The sequence below is a fragment of the Psammomys obesus genome, unplaced genomic scaffold, assembly GCF_907164565.1.
Source record: "Psammomys obesus unplaced genomic scaffold, mPsaObe1.curated_primary_1811, whole genome shotgun sequence".
Taxonomy (NCBI): domain Eukaryota; kingdom Metazoa; phylum Chordata; class Mammalia; order Rodentia; family Muridae; genus Psammomys; species Psammomys obesus.
The window spans coordinates 880,576-904,698 of NW_026596326.1; the positions used below are offsets into that span (position 1 = coordinate 880,576).

The 24,123-nt window shown below is 40.2% G+C and overlaps 1 protein-coding gene across 3 annotated transcripts in view; it reads right to left on the bottom strand.

Moving 5' to 3' along the window:
- The window catches only part of Rnf130 (ring finger protein 130), a 102,322-nt gene that overhangs the window by 58,456 nt on the left and 19,743 nt on the right, over positions 1–24,123 (bottom strand). For all 3 annotated transcript variants that reach the window (XM_055597214.1, XM_055597215.1, XM_055597212.1), the window contains exon 2: positions 15,068–15,262. In XM_055597214.1, coding sequence (XP_055453189.1) covers positions 15,068–15,262 — 195 coding nt within the window. The remainder of the gene's footprint in view (positions 1–15,067; positions 15,263–24,123) is intronic.

Below are 24,123 nucleotides of genomic sequence, written 5' to 3' on the forward strand. Positions count from 1 at the left end.
GTGGGTCTAGTATACAAAACCTTCATAGCAAAAGATCTTGTAAAGTTCTAACGGAAATGTGCTGTCACTTATAGTATAAATGGGTAGTTGTTGCACTAATCTAGAATTCTAACATGTTTTGCTGAGCAAAGACTGTGCATAGAACTAGCAGAGGGAACAGAAAGAAGCATACATCTCAAGACATACACTTGGCTACAGAGTGACAACAAAGTGCCAAAATGCAACACCTTTTACTGATAATATTTGAAACTAACTGGTTTTCTTTCTAGAGTAAAGCTATCCTTCCAGAGACCTTCTGGATCTCAAACGCAATGATTTTCCCTACCCAATTTGGAGACAGAATCTCATGCTGCCTAGCCTGGCCTCAAACTTGAGTTTTCTGTCTTAGTCTTCCACCATGTCTAACCATGTCCAGCACACTCAAATCCTCTGAGCAAGGCTCAAGTTTTAACTTTCCCAACTACCACCCAGAATGGTACCCAAAGCCTGCAGCTTCTAGAAGCTGTTCAGGGGATTGCCCATAGGCACAAATGATGTAAGTTAATTACAAAGGATGGTTCAGTTGTTCTTCAAAGTCTTTTTCTTACATGATTTCCCAGGCATTAGTAATAAGTCAAAGCAAGCAGCTACTCCCCTAAGGATAGCGTGGCCCACTATCCCTTTTGTCCTCCATTAAGGAACAGCTTTTCACTTTATTTTAAGGTGACAGAGAAGCTTCTCTACCACAAGTAGCTGTCAGCAGCTGTCCTTTCTTAAGGAAAAGTTAAGCGTGACAACATGAAACTTTATAATCTATCTTTTCCAAAGAACCTGGAAAAAGACTGGAAGGTAGGCTTCCCATTTTATTTTAGGAAAGAGAATATCAGAACTGCTTATTTGAGTAGAAAGAAGGGTTGTGCATCAAAATATAAAATGCCCCCTAAAACCAAGCAAGCCAATTATCCCAAAACTTGACCTTTTGAAGGCTCCTTCAATAAATATTAAAGATACTTGTTTTTATGACATTACCTTTGGCATTCAAGATGAGATACAACAGAAAGTCAGTAAGAAAAGTTTTGAGAAAAATACAGCCCGATAGAATATACACTTGTATAGTACTGTATTCAAAACCTTTTTAGTCACTTTATTATGTAGTATTTATTTTTGCTTAAAATACCTATAAACAAAGACAAAACGGCAAAGTTAAAGCTAGCATTATTAAAGTAACACCTGCCTCTACTCAGTAAGTTAAAAAGAATCATAAAGTACTGCTAAACCAGTTAAAATTTCCATTTAGAAGCCTTAAGTTTGTGCATTTACAATGTTGATCAACAGGCATGATCTGTGGTGTAAGATACCAGGTATGGCTATAAAGTAACTGAGACGGATCCCACAAACGACACACGACAATCAGTCTCATTGCTTTATAATCACACCAAGTACAACTGGTTTAGAAATCAGTTGTGAGGCTCCCTCTTGAAGAACCACGCTGGAAAAGTAATGGGGCGAGCTGCACAGGTAGCCGAGGGAGCCGAGCTAGTAATTTCCTTAGCAGAGCACTAAATGGATGCATTAACTAACCTCAACAGGAAAGCTGTTCAGGAAAGAAAAGTTTAATTAGTTCAACACTTGTCAATATTGACTGAGCACATACCATGATCAAGGTTTTCTCTCACTTCTTTTATTTTTACTTTCCTTTCACTTCTTAAGAGGGAAGGAATTCTCTGATCTTAATCGACATCAACAATGCATGATGCATTGGGGTGGAGGAAAACTTGTCAGAGTTAGCTCTCTCGCCCACCAAGTGGACTCCAGGGCCTGAATTTATTTGGTTGTCAGGGTTGGTGGGAAGTGCCTTTATCTGCTGAGTCATCTTGCCAGCCCTATTTTTTGTTTTTCAAGATAAGGTGTTAATAGTCCAGGCTGGCCTCAAAACCTGTAATAGCTGAAGACAACCTCATGTTCCTGATACTCCGACCCCACCTCCAGTGAGTGGATGACAACTACGAATCACCAAGCTGCTTGATGCTGCCCTTTTCAAAGAGTCTATTCAAAGAGTGGATACTTTGAAAATGCCTTTTTATCTGGACTCACTGGATCAACTCCTGATGGATGTTCCCTTATTGTTGGTAGGAGAGCTATGAGGTAATCCCTTCCTTCCCCTCCTCTCTCCAGGGAGTCATCTCAGGAAGCAAAGGGTGGGTTCACTTTTATTACTGATAGCAAACTTTATGACTTGAATAACTAGTACCTGCCAGATTTTATTATAAACAAATTTACTTCTATTAATTAATAACCAATCTGTAGAGCAATACTTTCTGATCCTGTGAATAACTAGAGCCTTGAAAAGCTTTTACTCAAAGCTCTCAGTATCCACTGATGAAATAATTACTATAATGGCATCGACAAAACTGTTATTTTCTAATCTCCAGAAGTGGTTCTGTTATCAGAGATATTAACAATATTTTCTATTTATCTTTCCCCCCAATGAAAACATAAAATGAAGCTGGACCTGGTGCTGTGCATTTGTAATCACAGCTCCTCAGGAGGCTGAGACAGGAGGATAGCAAGTTTAAGGGAAGCCTGGTTAACTCAACAAAATACTATCTCAAAATAAATAAAAATAAAAATGTGGGTTAAGGTATGGTTCAGTTGGTAGACTGCTTGCCTAGCATGCACAAAGCCTAGGGTTTAATTCACCAGAAGTATACAGAATCATGCACAATGGTACATGCTTGTGACTCAGGAGGTTAAAAGGGTCATAAGTTCAAGGTCATCCTCAGCTATATAGCAATTTGAAGCCAGCCTGGATACACAAGACTCTGTCTCCACAAGCAATAATAAAATAGTTAAAAAGAAGCTGGGCAGGTGGCTCATGCCTATAATCCCAGTTTTGGGGAAACTGAGGCAGAAGGAATTCATTGAGTTCCAGGACAGCCTGAGCTACAGAGATCGGCCCGCCTCTGCCTCCCTAGTGTTGGGATTAAAGGCATACCATAAGCACCTTCCATGGCACCTTTTTAACTGGGTAGTTACTAGCACGGCACTAGAGTTATTCCTGAAGACCCCAGTGATCTTTCACATGTTAAGCAGAACACCACAAGCTAAGTGAAAGAGATTTAAATCCCTCCAGAGGTCTAGAATGATTTCTGAAAGACAGACATGTATAACTCAAGGCTTTTCTACAACACTCTATTTACCTGCCAAGGGACAGCCAAGACCCATACTGCTTTCTACTTCTATTAGTCTAGGCTGGTCACCAATGGCTCCACTGGCATAAGTCCTTAACTGTGTGTCTACAGTTTTCCTTTTCTCATGTTTGGCAGGTGTCTTAGCTACTTTTCTATTGCTGTATCAAAACACCATGACAAAGGTAACTTAAGAAAGAAAGCTTTTAGAGCCTGTGCTGTTGGTGTTCTGTTCAGGAAGTCGTCTCCTGTGCCAATGAGTTCAAAGCTCTTCCCCATTTTTTTCTTCAGGTTTAGTGTGTCTGGTTTTATGTTAAGACCTTTGATCCACTTGGACTTTAGTTTTGTGCAGGGTGATAAGTATGGCTCTATTTGGCCCTTCAGTCTCCAAGTGGGTTTCCTAGTAAGGGGAACAGGGGTTGTCTTTGACATGAACTCAGTGGGTGGCTCTTTGATCACTTCCCCCAGAGGAGGGGCGGTCAGCCTTACCAGGCCACAGAGGAAGACAATGCAGCCAGTCCTGTTGAGACCTGATAGGCAGATGGAGGGGGAAGAGGACCTCCCCTATCAGTGGACTGGGGGAGGGGAATGGGAGAAGAGGGAGGGAGGTCGGGATTGGGAGGGGATTAGAGAGGGGGCTATAGCTGGGATACAAAATGAATAAATTGTTATAAATTAAAAAAATAAAATTCCATAGACTCAGTCTCCAAGTGGGTTCCCTAATAAGCGGAGCAGGGGCTTTCTCTGGCATGAACTCAGTGACAGGCTCTCTGATAACCTCCCCCTGGGGTGTGCAGCCTTACCAGGCTACAGAGGAAGACAATGCAACCAGTCCTGAAGAGACCTGATAGGCTAGGATCAAATAGAAGGGGAGGACAACCTCACCTATCAGTGGACTAGGGGAAGAAGAGGGAGTGAGGGTGGGATTGGGAGGAGACTAGGGAGGGGGACACAGCTGGGACACAAACTGAATAAATTGTAATAAATTATAATAATAAAATATTAAAAAAAAAACAAAGCTTGTAGTTGGGCTTATAGTTTCAGTGGGTTAAAGTCCACGATGGCAGAGCAAAAGCATTGTGGCAGCAACAGCTGAAATCTCACATCAATCCACAAGTAAGAGGCAGACAGCACACAGAGAATGCCAAGTCTTTTGAAACCTCAAAACCCTCTCCCAATGACATACCTCCTCTAAGAAGGCCACACCTCCTAATTCTTCCCAAACAGTATGAGCCCACTGTGGGGGCTGGGGACGGGGTGAGGGGCAGTCACCTTCTCATTCAAACCAACAATGGCATGGGTGTACTTCAGTGGCAGAACATTTGCCCAGTAAGCTTGAGGCTGTTGCTTTTCTCTAGCGCTAGAAGGGAGCATAGCAGTGATTTTGTAAGATATGGAGGAAGGTTGTTTCAATTATAGATTTCTTTAAAAATTTTTTATTTATTATTTATTACAAATTATTAATTTTGTATCCTGGCTATAGCCCTCTTCCTCCCCTATACCCCTCCCCTAGTCCACTATATGACCCTAGCCTATCAGGTATCATGAGGTCTGGCTGCATTGTCTTCCTCTGTGGCTGGGCAAGGCCGCACCCCCCAGGGGGAGGTGATCAAAGAGCCAGCCACTAAATTCATGCCAGAGACAGCCCCTGTTCCCCTTACTAGGGTACCCACTTGAAGACTGAGTCTATGTGCTACATCTGAGCAGGTGTTTTAGGTCCTCTCCATGCATGGTTCTTTGCTGGGGTATCAGTTTCTGCAGGTCCCCCAGGGCCAGTTTTGTTTGTCTCCTTTTGGAGCTCCTGTCCCCTCCAGGTCTTTCTATCTCTCCCTTTTTTCATAAAATTCCATGCACTCTGCCCAAAGTTTGGCTATGAGTCTCACACTCTGCTTCAGTAGAGTTTTTTTAGAGGCCCTCTGTGGTAGGCTCCTGTCCCATTCCCTATCTTCTCCAGCTTCTGTTGTCTATCGTATTTGCCCTTCTGAATGAGGATTTAGCATCTTTCCTAGGGTCTTCCTTGTTGTTTAGCTTCTTTAGGACTATAGATTTTATTATGTTTAATCCTATATTATGTGTCTAATAACCACTTATGAGTGAGTATATACCATGTGTGTCTTTCTGCTTCTGGGTTACCTCACTCAAGATGATCTTTTCTAGTTCTTTACAGAACTTGAAAGAACAAGTCTCAACTTCACATGAAAAAAACAAAAAAACCCAGAATTTCTAAAACAATCCTGTACAGTAACAGATCTTCTGGAGGTATCACCATCCTGATCTCAAGTTGTACTACAGAACAACAGTAATAAAAACTGTATGGTACTGGCATAGAAACAGAATGGTGGATCGATGGACTCGAATAGAAGACCCAGAAATAAAGCCATACACCGATGGATAATTGATTTTTGACAAAGAAGCCAAAACAATCCAATGGAAAAAAGACAGCATCTTTAACAAATGGTGCTGGTCTAATTGAATGTCTACATGGAGAAAAATGCAAATAGATCCATATTTATCATCCTGCACAAAACCAAAGTCCAAGTGGATCAAAGACCTCAATATAAAATCTGACACACTAAATCTGTTAGAAGAAAAAGTGGGGAAGAGCCTGGAACTCACTGGCATAGGACGCAACTTCCTGAACAGAACACCAACAGCACAAGCTCTAAAATCATAATAAATGGGACCTCATGAAACTGAAAAGCTTCTGTAAAGCAAAGGACACTGTCATTGGAACAAAACGACAGCCTACAGACTGGGAAAGGATCTTCACTATCCCTATATCTGACAGAGGACTAGTATCTAGAATATATAAAGAACTTAAGGAGTTAAACACCAAAAAACTAAGTAATCCAATTAAAAAATGGGGTACAGAGCTAAACAATGAATTCTCCATAGAGGAATATCAAATGGCAGAGAAACACTTAAAGAAATGCTCAATGTCCTTAGTAATCAGGGAAATGCAAATCAAAACCCTGAGATTTCACCTTATACCCATCAGAATGGCTAAGATCAAAAACTCAAGTGACAACACATGCTGGAGAGGATGTGGAGAAAGGGGAACCCTCCTCCACTGCTGGTGGGAATGTAAACTTGTACAACCACTTTGAAAATCAATCTGGCGCTTTCTCAGAAAATTGGGAATAGTGCTACCTCAAGATCCAGCTTTACCACTCCTAGGCATATATCCAAAATATGCTCAAATATACAACAAGGACATTTGCTCAACCATGTTCGTAGCAGCTCTTTTCGTAATAGCCAGAAGCTGGAAACAACCAAGATGTCCCCCAACGGAGGAATGGATACAGAATTGTGGTACATTTACACACTATACTACACAATGGAATACTACTCAGCTACTAACAAGGAAATCATGAAATTTGCAGGCAAATGGTGGGAATTAGAAAAGATCAATTATAAATTTCTTGCTGAGATTTATTACTAGTTTCTTAAAACACTTGTCTTGTCACTCTTCTGTTCAAATGCTGTTTCCTTCCTGTTCTAACATCCAAGGCATTTGGGAACACAAATGGTTCTGAGAGATTCTGGTGAGCCATATTTTACAGTCTTTGCCCCACTGGAACTGCTGGTCAAAGTACCTAAGTGTGGGGCTGGAGAAATTGCTCAGCTGTTGAGAGCAATGGCTGCTCTTAACAGGACCCAGGTTTGGTTCCCAGCACCCACTTGGTGGCTCACAATTGTCTAGCTCAAGTTCCTAACAAGCCTTTTCTGGCCTCTGCGGTACCAAGTATGCATGTGAGGCACACATATACATGAAGATAAAACAAACATGCAATTTTAAAGAAATCTTAAGAATTTTTCTAGGCCAACTGATAAACAGAGTGAGTTCCAGGACAGTCAGGGCCACACAGAGAAACCCTGTCTGAAACACAAAACAAAACAAAAACCCGAAAAACATACCCCCTACCAAACACATATACAATTTTAAAGAAACCTTAAAAGTGGACTGCTAGTGGTTTAAGAATAGCCAAGTGGAGTCAGGAGGAAGACTGGAAAAAGATGGAGAATGTGTCTAAGAAACTGGAAATTTTAAGAAAGCAAAATAAAAGAAGAGAGGAAACTACGCAGAGACAGTGACTGAGTTTGAGACTTGAGATTAACAGTTCAGTGAGGTGGGAAGTCCCAGGAAAACAGCTATGAGATCAGGTCTTGGAAGAAATCAATGGTCAAAGGACCTGAGGAAGAATTTTAGGTTAAGATGCATATCAAAAGTTGCTCAGGATTACAGTGGAACTAGGAGTGGATAAGTTGCTGAGAGTCAAGATGTGTGATATATGGGACAGGCAGTACGTTATGGCAAGGAGGGACAGTGGAGGATATCATGAAACTGGAAGATAAACTTCTGTCATGGAAGTACACTGGCATAAAAGCAGCTGCAGTAGAGTTATGATGGTGTCAGTACTATAGCATCCACCCAAACCCACAAAGTCTCGCAGCACCAACTAAAGACTGGACTCTGCTGCCCTAAGACTGTAGGGGAGCCAAATGTGGCTGCTACCAAGAGAGGCCTCAGTCATTGATGATTCACTAGGACACTAGACTAGGTTATCCTCAAAAACAGCAAGGATCTTCTGAGCCCATGTTCCTTTACTTCTCTGAAAAGAAAATTTTCAGTTTCACACAAGTAAATCTAAGAGACAATATACAGTGCTGGATAGTTTTTGTGTCAACTTGACACAAGCTGTAGTCATCTGAGAGGAGGGACCCTCAATTGAGGAGATGGCTCCAGAAGATTGTGCTGATGGCTGCAGGTAAGCCTGTAAGTCATTTTCTTAATTAGTGACTGATGTAGATCTACCTCTGGGCTGATGGTCTTGGTTGGGTTCTATAAAAAACAGGCTGAGAAAACAAAGAGGAGCAAGCCAGAAAGCAATACTACTCCATGGCCTCTGCACTGGTCCCTGCCCTGTTTGAATTCCTGTCCTGAGTCCCTTTGAACAGTAAAGTGGAAGTGGAAAACCAAATTGGCCTTTTCTTCCCCAAGTTGTTTTTGGTCATGGTGTTTTATCACAGCAATAGTAAACATGACTAAGACAAGTACTTAAATGCCAACTTTCTTTTTCTCACACTACCTCTTGACTGTGTAGTCACTTGATAATCTTGGTCTGGACCTTTCTTGTGTCATAAAGAGAGAGAGAAAGAGAGGGGTACAGGGAGATAAACAGCAGGACCAAAGACCTATATACATCTCAGTTTCTGGCTGAAAGATTTTGGAGTGGTTACCTCCCTCCAACAGATTACAGGAACTCTACAAATACTAGCCCTTTTAATGTAACCAGTTTTAGCCACAGTTAGTTAAAGTATAAAGAAAGTCTTCTTTACCCAAATAAAGATTTCCAAATGCCCATCCATGGCTAAATGTTATCCATGGTTCTTGGCTCTGTACTCAGGAAAAGCAGCACCAAGTAAATTATATTTCATCTCATGGTGGTACAAACACCATCAACTGTTAAGGTACAACATTGCCTATTACGAAGGGAAAGTCTTGTCAATAAATCATGAAGTGGCACTGACTATAATGAACATTCCAATTTCAAGCTGGACATTCCAGAATCAATGAAAATCCCTTTTACACTAATAGTCTTTCAACTATTCAAAAACATCTTCCCTAGAGCTCTATTTCTGCCCCTTCTGCAGGAACTAGTCCTAGAACCCCCAAATTATCCCTTCTGAGTTCCAGACTGGCAGAGCTACAGGAAGTGAGACCCTGTCTCAAAACAAAGTGAAACAATAAACCCATCAAAAAACTCCACTGTGTATATACACATCTTCCATCCATTCCTCTGCTGATGGACAGCTGGTCTGATTCTGTGACCTGATTACTGTGACGACTGCTGTAATAACATGCTGACTTTGACTCCCTCAGATACATTCACAAGAGTGCTACAACTGGATTGTATGGTAGTTCTATTTTTAGTTTTAGAGGAAGCTCCTTACTGATTTTCATAGTGGCTGGACCTATTTGCGTCCTCACCGGTGTTACATAAAGGTTCCTTGCCATCCTACCTCCCCCCGTAGCCACACCAGCACTTGTTTGTTAAGTTTCTGATTGGGGTGAGATGAAATTTCAATATAGTTTTCATATATATATTTTTTCTAATTTACTAATTTTAAAAAAAATTGCAACTTTCAGGAATCTATTTATTTTGAACCTAGAATCTTGGAAGGTGAGTTGCTGGCTTCATTATCCCAGATTTATAGTATGAAACCCCCCCCCCCCCCCACACACACACACAGGGATACAGGGAAGAGAGGGAGAGGGAAACAATCCTCTAAATTAAAAATGATCCTGAATGGATTAATCATCTCATCTCATCTCAGAATCCTTTTCATGTCTCCCCAGTTTTCCCAATAAGGCCCTTTGTAGCAGTGTAGACCAAAGTTGTCCAAAGCACTTTGCCATTTTTTTTTTTAAAGATTCTGTCAATTTCAAACAGTTCCTCAGTCCTTCCCTGACGTTGATGATGTTGAGAGCTTACAGCTCAGTTACTCTGTAGAAAGCGCTTCCCTGCAGCTAGGTCCAGGTCATGTACCTTTGGCAGGACCAGCATAGAAACCATGCTGTGCTCTTCTCACTACCAGATGGTGCTGTTTTGATTCATCCATTACTGATGTTTACTTTGATCATCTGTGAAATCGATGTCCTCCAGACATCTGGACCATGAAGCCACTCTTTTCCCTGTGTCATCAGTAAATATTCTGTGAGGAAGCACTTTGAGACCAGGCAAATACTCCACTCACCATGAAATTTCCATTTTCTTTTACTTCTTATATAAGTATGGAGTCATAAGTTAAAATAGTTATTATTATTGTTCATTTTGACATTCAAATTCCAAGTGTGCTCATTAAGAGAGACTATTTACGGTTTTTTCATCTTATTCTTTTCTTTACAGCAGTATTTTAAGTGTCTTGCTAAAATAAAATGCTAAAAATGAACACAATAATACTTCTAATATCAAGAGTAGTATAAAAGTAATATAAGATTACTACCTCCTCATGCTGGATTATGTCCACAAAGACACAGCCAGCTGTTTTCTTAGTAATCTGGTACACATTAGCCAATAATAATGAGCTCCTGAAATTAAGGATCAAAAGATTTTTCCACTTGAACTTTTCCTTAAGACAGATGTGTTCACAAACCTTTATTACTGATTTTTAAAAGGCCAATTTGCATGTCACTTTAATGAATATTTTATTTATTGTGTTCCAAGATCCTATCTCCCTAGTGTTGTGTCATTTTCAAATAAAACTCTTCCATTTATGCTTTGTTGTAACTTTCTTATAAAATACTTTTAAATAGATGATTAAGCACACAGCTAGGCATTTCAAGCAGGGAAGATTTAAGATGGAGGAGAGTGGTCTACACGTTAACTTTCACACCAAGCACCAGAACTCTATACATCTGTTAATATCTTCTAACCTGTGACCTAAAAATGGATTTCTATTTTGTGTGTAGATGTAGGGGGAGGGATGCATATGTGTGTGGAGCCCAAAGATCGACACTGGCTTTCTTCCTCTACCAATCTTTATCTTTTAAAAATTATTTACATTTTTATTTATTATAATTTGGGGAGATCCATATGTCACTGAACAAATATGTGGAGGTCAGAGGACAGCTCCATGGAGTTGGTTTTCTCCTTTTCTACCTTTATGTGGGCTCTAAGGATTGAACTTAGGTTATGTCAGCCTTGTCTTGTATAGCAAGTGCTTTACCTGCTGAGCTATCTCATTGGCCCTCTACTTGTACTTTTTGAGACAGGCTGTCTGGCTGAATCTGGGGCTCACTGATTTTGTTAGGCTGACTAGCCAATAAGTTCTAGGAACCTGCCTGTATGGGGGCTGGGGAACCAAACTGAGGTCCCAATGCTCACACAGCAGGCACTTTACCTACTAAGCCATCTCCCCAGCCCCATGAAATCCTCTTCTAAAGCAGCATTTCAAACCTATGTGGATTCCCAATAACTGTTTTACCTTCTTCCTCTTCTGTGGCCAGTGGGGAAAAGATAAGCATAAGACAGACAAAAAAAAAAAAAAAAAAAAAAAAAAAAAAATCAAGTGATGGGTTCAAACAAGAAAGGAAGTAGAATAGGCTATACTCAAATACCCACGAGGTACAAGGGTTTCTCCTTCTACTTAAGAACCCATAGGGAAGTTTTTAAATGAATTCACATTTATTTTTTGAATCTATTATTTTTAACTACTGCTTCAGAAGATGGCTCAGCAGTTAAAAGCTGTTCTTCCAGAGAACCCAAGTTCAACTCAGGACTGTGTGGTTCTCCGCCACCTGGGACTCCAGCTCCAGGGAATGTGGCCCTCTTCTGGCCTCCATGAGCACCAGCACAGATGTGGCATACACTTACAGACACAGACATACAAATAGAGCTTAGAAAAAAATTTGTTTCAGTGTATCAGTTTTAGAATTTTTTTTTAAAGTTTAATTTTTCTTTGGGGTGGTGTTAAGACAGGGTCTATATGTAGCCCTGCTGTCCTAGAACTCACTATGTAGAACAGGCTAGCTTTGAACTCAAGAGGTCTACCTGCTGCTAACTCTTCAGTGCTGAAATTAAAAGCGCATGCCACCATAGTTTTTTCCTTAATATTTAAAATATATAAATACACTATATAGGAAATACAAAAGCAATAGCTGGAAACACAGACAAAGGTGAACATACACTTTAAACTTTGCCTGCCACAGCAGTGCAATTAAAACTATAGGCTCAATCTTTTCTGAGGTAATTAAATCCATATTCAGGGAGAAATTTAAAAAAAACAAACAAACAAATGAAACCCCCAAGTGATAAAACAGCAGCTTGACTATATTATTCATTCATTTATGGAAAGTGGCCCAAACTATTGATATGTTAAAGGTATTTTTTGCAGTGTGTTTATGGCCGTTTTAAACTAATTTTTGCAAGGTATGCTTTTATATTTAAAGTTAGTTTTCTGTATTTTATAATGTATGTTTTCTCCTTGTTGACAAATATAGAGTTACAAAAGTTCTTGATGGAAGAAGTTGAGCCAGTCAACTGCTTCTGTTTCAGCAGCTTAAATGTAAGATTGCTTTTGCTGATTGATGTGGAGATTAAAAAGGAACACTATTATTTGGTTAGGAATGTCTACATATTGCTGAAGACATACAGATCTACATGGAGATTCCAATTAGATGGTGATAAGCTTTCATTCAGACTACTAAGGAGCAGCAGTAAGTCTACACAAACCCTAGTCTCAGTTTTCAGACAAATGTGTTGTATTTCTACTACCCGAGTCCACACCTCCCTTACACCGCTACACACATCCACTGGCTACACAACAAGTAACTCACTCTGCTAACTGGAGTTAACTGGTAAAACCACATATTGAACAGTCTTTCCTGTCACTGGTATCACAGACCCTGCAATAGGAAGATGTCCTTCAGCCACCAGATGAATGGCCTTCCTTAGGAGAAGCTCTGGAAGCAAGGCCAAGGCAAGAAAACACAGTACATTGATCAAAACATATAATTTAAAAATCTGTCTTAAGCAATATGAAAACAAAGCTTAATATCAAAACTGAACACCTTAATGGAATCAAAACAACATGTTTACTCTGTTCAAGGCATACTGATGACAACTAGAGAGAAGCAAAGACAAAAACCTTAGAGACCTAGGACCCTTTCCACAATGCCAGTCAAATAAGAAAGGGGCAGCATGACAGAAAAAGGGACAGTGCTGTCAGGTACAAAGACGGCCTCTGAAGATGGCCAGGGCCTTGGACTGTAAATCCACCCAGGACAGGCACCTGTTTCTTTGTTCTTCACTGTCAGTTCATGTTAGTTTATCTTCAAATGTGTAGCAATGAGAAGCATTGCTCCAATGTTCCTTTACTAGAGTGAAGGGTCAACAGCGGCGATAGAAGAACAGAAGTGGGCTCAACGTGGACCTCTGCATCTATCCCTGAAGAATCTGAGTTACAGGTCTAAGGGAAGGAGGGGGTCCTGGCATTAGTATCTTTATGATAGTTGCACCATAAATAATTCTGACACAAGGTCCTTGAACAAGAAGTGCTGCCTTGTAGGATGAGGAGGGTTACAGCCAACTACCATGTCAGTGAGTTGGAGAGCAAGGAGCTACTAGTATGTACATAAATGAGAGTTGGGGAAGAGGAGTTAGGAGAGGACCACAGTTTTGAAGACTCATAGTGAAGAAATGCCTCCTTGAAAGGATGGGAACCAGAGGGCTTCAGATGACCTGTATATAAATTTGTTCTTCTTACCCATATTTCTCAGAGGTGAACAGGCTTCTGGTTCAGATCACCAGGCTGAACTAGTTACCTTTCGATAACCAAATTTCTAATGGTATCAGGCAGGCCTTCTCCCTGGGCTCCCCTAAATACTCTTTCTCATAGCATTTCATTTACCTTGGGGAACTGTGTTTTATGGGACGTCTTTTGCTACACAAGTCCTACCTAATGCTTCTTTCAGGATTTTCCAAATAAATTATTAGATGTTAGGGAAGATTCCAGACCCCCTATGTGGGGCTGCTCGGCTACCTTGCTGCTGAAGATGAGAGGCTTCACACCTATGGAGAACGCAGCGCCAAGCTGGGACAACACAGTAGTCAATATATGGTGTCAAGCTCACTGACACAGAGAACAACACCTCCCTTCTTTCAAAATCCTCACACACTGTTACCGAATAATAGTTTTTGCCTTTGACATAAGTTGCCTGTAAATTCAGTCTGCTATAACTATGATGATCCCTCCATACTCAGCCATACTGGTTATTTCATACCAGACTCCCATCCTTAGCCCAGACTTAAAATCATTTTTGCTTTGCTCTTTTCCATAGAGTTCCTTTACTCAACGAAGCATCTTCTGCCTAGAGTACTTTTCTCAGACATTTGGGCTTCTGCTCAAAGGTCATTTCATAAAGGGAACCCCCTCGGATTCCTTCAAATTAAATAAAGCCTTCTTGCAATCATAATTCAATGTTTGTTTTCTAGCATGACCGAAGTCCATGAAAAGAAGTGTCATGTGTGACAAATTTATATGTATAGGTCTCATATGAGCACAAAAATATCCAATTAACAAGAAATCCAAATACCTCTACTTGCTTTTAGCTAGCTCAGCCTGATTTTATCCTGTTCACTCTTAGACTCCCTCCACAGCGGTCACTGTCTGGATTGATGTGGTTCCCCTAATGAGGGTAGCTTTCTCTGGTCAAATCTTAAATCATCTTCAATATACAGGGCCCAGCACAATGAAGCCTTCTCAGTCAAGCCTTCTGGTAAGTCCCTTACTTTGAATAGTCAGGAGCCTTTATATCAGAAGTTCCCTCATCATATTGCAAGCCTGTCTCTCCAGGCTTAAGAACCCATAGCAAAGTGGTAGGCATATACATATATACATACATACATATATACATATGTACATACACACACAATTATTGTTATACAAACAATTACCCTAAGTGCTTCGCACAGGAGATGAAGAAATGGTATCATACTGCTGTGTGTGTGTTCATCACCAAGGCAACTTCAACATTTATTCTAATGACACAGAAAGAATCATTCTGGACAGGTAACCATTGAGAACCCACAGCAGTCTGGGAGAAGGACTCCATATCAAGTGCATGATAACTAACGTCATTACACAGAAAACCAAACTACTTTGAGCTCAATTCTAGTCAGCCATTAGAAAGCTTTAGAGAGTGTTTTGATCATGATTAATGAAAAAACAACAAAAGTTAAAAAAAAAAGACATGCATCTCCATAAATAACAATACCAAAAGTTAATACAATCATAGAAGTATATCAAACATTATGATTTGACCAAAGGGAGAAGAATGCTCAAAGCAGTAATTTCAAAAAGGAAAGACAAAAGCATAAGCTCCTTTTCCTGTTTACCTGGATGAGTCATAGTGACCGGCTCCTCTTTGGATTTATTATTGTAGATGACTACAGCAACTGCATTGTGGAAAGCAGCCCGTGATATTTTCTCTTTAAAGGTGCAATTTCCTCTTTGTAGCAAGGCGATCCACTGTTTGATATTAGGAGGGACAAAGAACCGTGTCTGAGGATCACAGCCCAGATGATCAGCAACTAGACAACAGAAAGAAAAGCACATTGAAGAAGTCAGTAAGTCTTTATCAAAGTGTCCTTCTGCTCTCTGAATACCACACAGATCAGAAGCTAACTGCAGCAGGGTTGTGTGCATTTCCACTAAGGGCAACACAATGAATCCAATTAACATCTGTAGAAGAAGAGGCTCCACTAAAATGCTAATTGTACTGCAAATGAAACAATGAAAACTTTTTTTTTTCACTTTACAGGCTCATAAAATAAAAAAGACCAGTAAAAACCAGGGTAGACAGGAGAGGAGAAAAGACAAACAGAGAAACCCATGTGGTACTTCTTGCCCCGTCTGCCAGTCCATTCATCTGCACTTACTAGCTTCTATACATACTGCTGTTGCTACCACCACCACAAGGAAACAGAATAATTTTACTTAGGGCAAATGAGGAGGCCAAAGTAATTCAGCAAGTGATCATGTTGAAATGCATGGCAAATAAACTTAACAGATGTTAAAGAAAATCATAAATTTTCTTTAAATTTAAATCATTAAATCATTAAATTTGGGTCTATATTTAATAGTGAAAATGGTATGAAAAATAAATATCATTACTCTAATTTATACTTTTGGGAAAATAACTCTACAAATTTGCATTAAGATATATAACATAGGATACAGAGAGGCTCCAAGACCACTCCCTGGTCCTACAAACTACGTGGCCACAGTTCTATACCTTTGGAGAGACTCTGTTCCAAATACTTAAACACATTTGAGTTGGTCAAACTGCACTCCTCACTCTCTGATCCCACACATATGAACTTTCTGAAAATCCACAAAGGAGCCCCTGCTTCCCCTTCTCATTCACAATAGTTAAAATGCGAGAAAAGGGTGATTTATAAGGAGTAAGAAGCCTCCAACACAGGGCTGCAGACTGTCGCCAGCAAGCAGAGGCACAGAGCAGGGGCTAAAGAGCAGGGGGCAGAGAACCCCCTACCTCTTGTAGTCCATCACTGTCAATCCTGTATGTACTATGGAGAAAGGGAGGGGTCAAAGCATACTGACCCCCAAAAGGTAATGTCACAGGCACACAAATCATAACTGAGTATGGAGTGCTAGTAATAAAATATAACCTATAAAGAAAGAACACTAGTAGGAAAAAACTTGCTTTCTGTAAGCATGTTGCAAAGCAAAAGAAACCAGATGCTTATAGTATTTATCAATAAAAAAGTAAAGATGTCACTAATATGAAAAATCACACCTACCACTCCCATTAAAATTTTGTTCCTAAATTTTTCTTATGAAAGAATGAGATGGGGTAGGGAGGATGTAATGAGAACATTTTCTATGAAAGGACTTTAAATACACAGAAAGTAGGAGGTGAATGAAATGTTTCTACAATGTATCACGACAAGTAGTGCCTATAATTTCTACTCCTTACTACACTATGCCTTTACTAATGAAATAAAGAGTGGAGTGTGAGTGTTTGGTTATTGAGGATTAATGCAAATTGCTGGGGATGTAGCTCATTTGAGTAAAACATGTAAGGACCTGGATTCTACTCCCAACATCAGAGAAAACTTAAACTGAAAAAAGCCTGTCACACAATTTTCTTCAACTTCTCAGAGACACAGTCATCACATTATGAAGCTTTAAAATTCTGAAGCAGATTGTTTACCTCCAGCAGTATCTGTTACACAGATAATTATGCTGTTTTAAAGTACAAGCATTGAGAAGATGTGTTATAATAACCTCTAAAGTCTTAGAAAATTGTCCAACACTGTATTCAAACAGGGAAACAAAAAAACACAGTGTTTCATTTGTAATTATTCAAAATGGACTGGCAGAAAATGCAGATTAAAAAATGCCCAAGGGATGTCAAGAGGTAGTGGCACAAGCCTTTAATCCCAGCATTTAGGAGGCAGATGCAGGTAGATCTCTAAATTGAGGCCAGCCTGGTCTACAGAGTGAGGTCCAGGACAGCCAGCGCTACACAGAGAACCCTGTCTCAGCCCCTACCCTAAATGCACAAAGGGATCTGCACATCTGCCTTGTATGAAACTTTCTGTAGCTTCACACACTCTTACAGTGCAGTCACGAGGAAATTAGCCAAGGGCAGTGGTGCACGCCTGAAATCCCAGCACTCAGGGAGGAAGAGGCAGGTGGATCTATGTGAGTTTGAGGGCAGCCTGGTCTATAAAGTAAGTCCAGAACAACCAAGGCTACACAGAGAAATCCTGTTGGGGGCGGGGTGCGGGTGGGAAGGAAACTGTAATTACAGAATCAGCAATACCAGGAGTACAAAGTCTAAACTAACTACTTACTAGCTGAGCAACTGTAACAGGTTTCTAACCTCTATGATTTTTACTTATTACAAAATTAGATTTATTTACTGGTGCTGATTTAGACTATGCAAGCATTCTACTACTGAACTACACTCTCAGCCTGATACTGTCATTTCAGAGTTACATAATAATCTCTTTATTCTAGAGTGCCCATAAAATAATTTCCCTTTCTTTTCCTCAGTGTCCCTCTTGTTTTGTCCTAGCAAACCAGTTTGGTTTCCTTGGATGCTCGAAGCAGTGTATGTGAAATCCCACTGTGCCTCTGCAACAGGCCGTGCTCCATGTTCCTGGGCTCCTAAGCGGTGGCTCTGTTCTTCTGACAGTTCATTCTACTGAGAACATCTCTAGTATTCTCAGGCTGCAAAGGACAGAAAGGGTGTAACAAACAAAACCCATCAAATCTATTGAAAGAACTCTGAAATTCTACAGGAATACCTACTCACTAAGAACAGATTCTAGAACAACTGCTGGACCCAAAAGAATTCCAACAACAGACTGCATCTGCAAAAGATATTGCTACTCCATAAAAATTCACCCAAATGCAAAAGGTTCCAAAGGCATTTACATCAGTAAGAATGTAACGTGTAACAACAAGAATGAGACATGTGGGTGCCTGTTCCCGGAAGCAGTATTTATTATTCAGAAGAAGAAAATGAGGTTTTCACAACCAATTAATACTGTAGTATATGTTCATTACCTCATTATTCTTTCTAATTATAAAAATAATTGAAAAATGAAATAGTATTAACAGCTCTGAGACAGCCTGCTGATTGTGATTAAGTGGCACTACTGCAAACTTAATGCCATTTGTTTGTATTTGAACAATTTGTTTGCGAAGGCATATTGAAGCATCGAAGGTCTATGCAATTATGAACTATTAGAACGTGTTATTAGCAATTTCGTTCAAATTCAGAACCAATTTACTTTCCCGTTCTTCTAATTTCTTCAGGGGATGCTGCCTCTGACTTCTTTGCATTCATTAGTCATAGAGATGAGAAAATAAACAAATCATAATGAAAATCTGAAATTATAGACATTACAAAATATTGGAGGTAGAGGCATGTGGATCTCTGTGAGTTTGAGGCCAGACAGCCTGGTCTACAAAGTGAGTCCAGGATATCCAAGGTTACACAGAGAAACCCTGTGTTGAAAAACCAAACCAAACCAAACCAAACCAACCAACCAACCAACCAACCAAACAAACAAACAAATTACACTATATAAGAACTTGAGGCCCAAAGATAGTGCACCGTACAATACTTGCCCAGCATGTGTGAGCCCTGGGGTAAACTCCCAGCACCACAAAAAAAAAAAAAAACCTTAACTTTTGTTCCCTTATTAGGCTTTCCTGCTGAAAGCAAAAACAGTAATGAGGCTTTCATTTACTTCTTGATAAGTGCCAAACAAGTATTCGATCCTCACCTCAACGAACTTCTTATGCATGTGCAAATGTATGCAAGTGCGTGTGGCCAACCTCAGAGGTTGCTCTCAAGGCACATTTTCCATCTTCTTGAGACAGGGTCTCTGGTCTGGGCTCACTAATTAGGCTAGACTAGCTGGTCAGTAAATTCCAAGGATCTTCCTGAATCCACTTCTCCAGTTCTGGGATTTACAAACACACCCCACCATGTCTGGCATTTTTTAAGTGGATTCTGGGGACCCAACTCAGGTCCTCCTGCTTGCAATGCAACACTTTATCAACTGACGCACCTTCCCAGATTAATAAATATTTTTTCACTTATGTACTCAGAAGCAAACCAAGTATCAAAGAAAAATAAAATGGGATAACCACTATTCTTCGAATTTACAGAACCTCTAAGCTCACTGAGGTGGAACGATGGACACAAGATCAACACGATATGAGAAAACCCCAGGAAGCAGAGTGTTTTGAAAGGGAGGAAAGGAAAAGAACATATGGTGAAGGTTCAGTGAAAGCTAAACAGAACCCTTGAAAAGTTGCCCAAGCAGAAAGGATAGGGCACAGCAATGACTAAAATACAGGACAGGGCTGGAAGATGAAGCTCAGCTCAAAAATGCTTGCCTAGTATGCTTGAGGCCCTGGGGTTGATCCCTACTAGTGAAACAACAAACAGAGTGAACCTTAAATCCACCAGTCACACAGAAGCATACACAACACACACACACATACACACACACGCACACACATGTAAGCATCTTAAACTTGTGTGAGAATCAGGAAAGATGAATACACAACAGAAATTGAGCACAAATTTAAGATGACAGAGAGATCTTATTTGGAATGGGAAAAGGAAAATGGTCCAGTATGAAGAAAATGTAAATATTTATGGATTTTACTTTATTTGTATTATTTGTCGTGCTAGAGATAAAACCAAGGCATGCCAGGCCAAGGGTTTTACCACTGATCTGTACTTCTAGCTGTTGAAATATAAATATTTAGAAGGCTGTAAACCAGTGAGATAGCTGATAAAGGCACTGGCTGCCAAGCCTGTGGACCGGGCTTCGATCCCCAGAATGTACACAGCGAAAGTAGAGAATCAACTTCCATAAGCTGCCCTGACTCCCACATGCGTACTATGCACACACGAGCGCACATATACACTCAAGATAAATAAGGTATTACATACATAAATGGAAATTTTAAGGTCATTTATCTGAACTAATGGATAAAATTTATTCTCCCATTCTTATAGTCTAACATTTTGTACATAATTAACTTAACAGGATTTCACCTTGTAAAAATCAAATTTCTCACACACGGAGCAGTCTATGTGGGTTAACAGTTTTCTCCCTAGCCCCCAAAACCATCAACTTGCAGTAAACTTCTTGAGGTGAGGGTGATGCAGAAGCAAGAACCCAGAAAAGCACTTTTCTGCTGGAATAGTTAAGTCGGGTTAAAATCTGCTCTATGCTCACAGGGCCTCTTGCTCTCAGAGCTTGTGTGTATTATTTCCTCTCTCTGAAATTCTAATCCTACCACACTCTCGGCCGATCACTTTAGAGCTTTGCGGCTCTGCTTAAATGTCTTCTCCGGCGTGCTTTCTTCCCTCCAGAGACTGACTTGAGTAGATTTTTCAAGTTGCTATGGTACCCTAGCACTGCATCCCTCTTGGCATTCATTATATCAGTAACTGGCTATTTATTTCTGACTCTTTCCTTTTAGAAAGTGAGATCCAGCATCTCTTCCAATATGTCTGGCACATAGGAAAAACTTAACATATCTGATGTAGGGAGGGGCTAGAGATACAGCTTAGTGGTAGAGCATCTGCCTAGGCAAATGTGAAGCCCTAGCTTCATTTCTTAGTTCACACACACACAAAAAGTACTTGATGTAGGAAGAGAGATACTTTTTTTGACATATGTGTTGTTCGATGTGCACCTGTGTTCACATGTTTATAAGTACATACAAGTGTGTGCATGTGAAGGCCCGAGGCTGATGTCCAGCATCTCCTTGGATTGCTCTTCACCTTACATCCTGAGGTATAACTTGCTGAATCTGGAACTCACTGTTTGGGCTATTCTGGCTAGCCAACTTGCTCCAGGGATCCCACCTCTGCCACACCCACCCAGCTTTCACTGGGTTGTAGGGATCCTAACTGTGACCCTCATGCTTATGCAGCAAGCAGTTCACTTGCAGAGCCAACTCTCTTGTCTCTTGTGTCAATAATCTTTGTTTGATGACTATGCTTTATCAGCTGATTTCTATAAACAAATAAAATTAAACTCACCAGAGCTGAAGGTGTCCATTGGCAGATGTGTTCTGATTATTTTCCCTTTTCTATTCTAAAAGATTATAATCTCTTTAGTCTATAGATTTCCCATTTCTAACTTTTCTTCCCTTGTGTTGTCTGCAAAGTTCCAGTCTTATGACTCAAAGAAAAAACAAAATTCTTTATTTTTGTTCCTAATTTAAAAATTTTTACTTTTAGTGTCCAACTATTATACTGGTATGTAGCTTTCATTTTTTCTACTTCTACAGACAGGTCCTATTCTCATGTTCTATATGTCCCCTGAGCCAAGTCTATATTACTTGCTTTTACTGAGTATTAAGGGTTATTGAAATGTTTTATATTTCCTTTTCTCTTTTTTGTTCATGTCAATTCTCTCTTAACCTTGTACATATGATCATGCATTGCTTAATGACAGGGACCTGTTCAGAGAACCATGTGGTTAGGAGATAATACTTACACTATATTACAGGGTATGCTCAGACAAGCTAAGAAGGCGATAACATTACTAAGTGATATAATCTTATTATAACACACCCATTGTTGACAAAATGTCCCTGTGTGGTATATCAGTATGCTCATTCCTCTAATCCCTCCCCCCCCTTTTTTTTTCAGGTAGTGTTTAGTATCACAATAGACAGAGTACCAACGAGCCTACTCTGTCCATTTCATAGGAACTTTCTATCACTGATTATCCCTGGTTTTGCCTTCCCTCTGCTTAAACCTGCTGGTCTCTTCTATTTCAGTGAGGTAAAAATAGGATCTGAAAACTACCCTTGACTACCACTCTTTCAGGAGTAGCCTGTACCCACCATACTGGTGTCCATTTTTCCCATCAACATTTTCCTTTTAACCTTTCTGCTTCCAACCACTCTACCGAAACTGTTTCACACTGGTCATCTCAAGACATTCTTTGTCCTCCAAACTGACTTCTAAGCAAGTGGTCATTACTCCTTGGGTGTGTGGAATGACCCTTTCACAAGGGTTGCCTAAGACCATCTTGCATATCAGATATTTACATTATGATTCGTAACAATAGCTATAAAGTAGCAATGAAAAGAATTTTATGGTTGGGACCACAACACGAGGAATTGCATTAAAGGGTCACAGCGTTAGGAAGGTTGAGAACCACTACTCTAAGCAATGGCATCCTAGCTGTTATCTGTTCCAAACTGCAGGTCTTCATAGCGTCCTGGGCTATTGCTGTTTCTATTTCTTCTTCTTCTACCTGACCTCTAGGCGGTGATTTCTGGAACTCTGGCCCCTATAACACAGGTGTAGGGCTTTGCATACTTCATGCTTTTTCTTATCAGAGTAACGATACTTACTAATATCATATACAAAGCAGCCATATTTTTAAAATATACATTTCATTCTTTCACTTTGATGAGTCTAAGTACCACAACACACATAGCTATATCAAGTCAACAGCAAACAAAAAATCAGGAGAGGACCATGGGGAAATGTTTACACAGAGAAGGGGATCCATTTCTTCTCATTCAAGGAAAAATCTCATCTTGATTTTGATGAGCTAACAGTAACTCTTGAGCATTTCTACACAGTTCCAGGAAAGGAGGCCTAGAAGAAGTCTTTGTAGGTCTATCTATGCCAAATCTTTGTTTCATTTGCAGGCTGCCCTGCCTCACTACCTAGGCAAGACCACAGGACCACATAGTCATTCTGCTAGCAGAAGGCCACTTCCAAAAGAATACTAGCAGACGGGAACTGGACAAGGAAGAAAGGTTTACTTACCCTTCTGGTGACAACTAGGAAGAGGACAGTTCTCAGTTTCTCTGTCTTGCTGCAGCAGTGTTGCAATTTTACGGAAAAGATTAAACAACAGCCTGGGAATGTGCGGATGCAACCTTCCTTGTGAGGTAGGTCATCAGAATGGTGGGGACCTCTTATTGGGAGGTGAGCTCCTTCTGGAGCAGCCAAAGCTTCCCTGATTCTAATTTTCTGATTCCCTCTGCCTGGGATCTCATCAGAAAACTATTTCCTCACTAATTTCCTCACTAATAACTACTACAGTTTGGAGTTAACTCTTTGAGCTATCTTCCAGCATCTGCTTATTTAAATGAACATAACAAAACACCAAAAATCGTATTGAACACAGACCCCTAGATATGTTAGGAAAGTACTCTACTCTGAGCTAAACCATGAACTCCTAAAAGTCCTATTTAATCCAACCATCTACTTCCAGGCAGCCATGAGCTTTAATGTGACATCTATTTGTGCATTAGCTGAGGGATAAGAGGGAATGAGAGCAGAGAGATGACCACAGAGTAAGAAATGTATCTGAGGGAAGGGTTTCTTTCTATAGCTCACTGAACCAGAGAAAAGAAGATGCAGACTGAAGGCAGGCCACACAAAGGCAGGTGAGCAGGCAGGAGGTAGGAGGCAGGAAAGAAGAATGCTCTTACCGAGGGAAAATAGACCTTTTTGTTATTTACCAGCCTGCTACTGAACACACAAGGCTCACTCACGATCTGTCTTATTAATTAGGAAGGACTATCTGTTTTATTAATCTGTGAGTTCAGATGCTAAAATCATCCAAAAACTATTCCCACAGAAATGCTCTTAACAATGTGACCAGGATTTTAGCACCCCTGAACTCAGGAAGTGACATATATGTAGCACCTACATCAAGTCCTTCTTACATCTCGCCCTTCCCTTCATCAGTAGTCTCCATCCCTCAGAAATTCTTCTAAGGAGAATGTTATATCTAAGAATATTTTTCTGTTGCTCTCATTCTTGAATGCATATTAGTTTAAATGTTAAATAAAACTAATTAAATAAAAACTCAAAGTTCCCTTCAGTTATCTTCTGGCTTTACTTTTA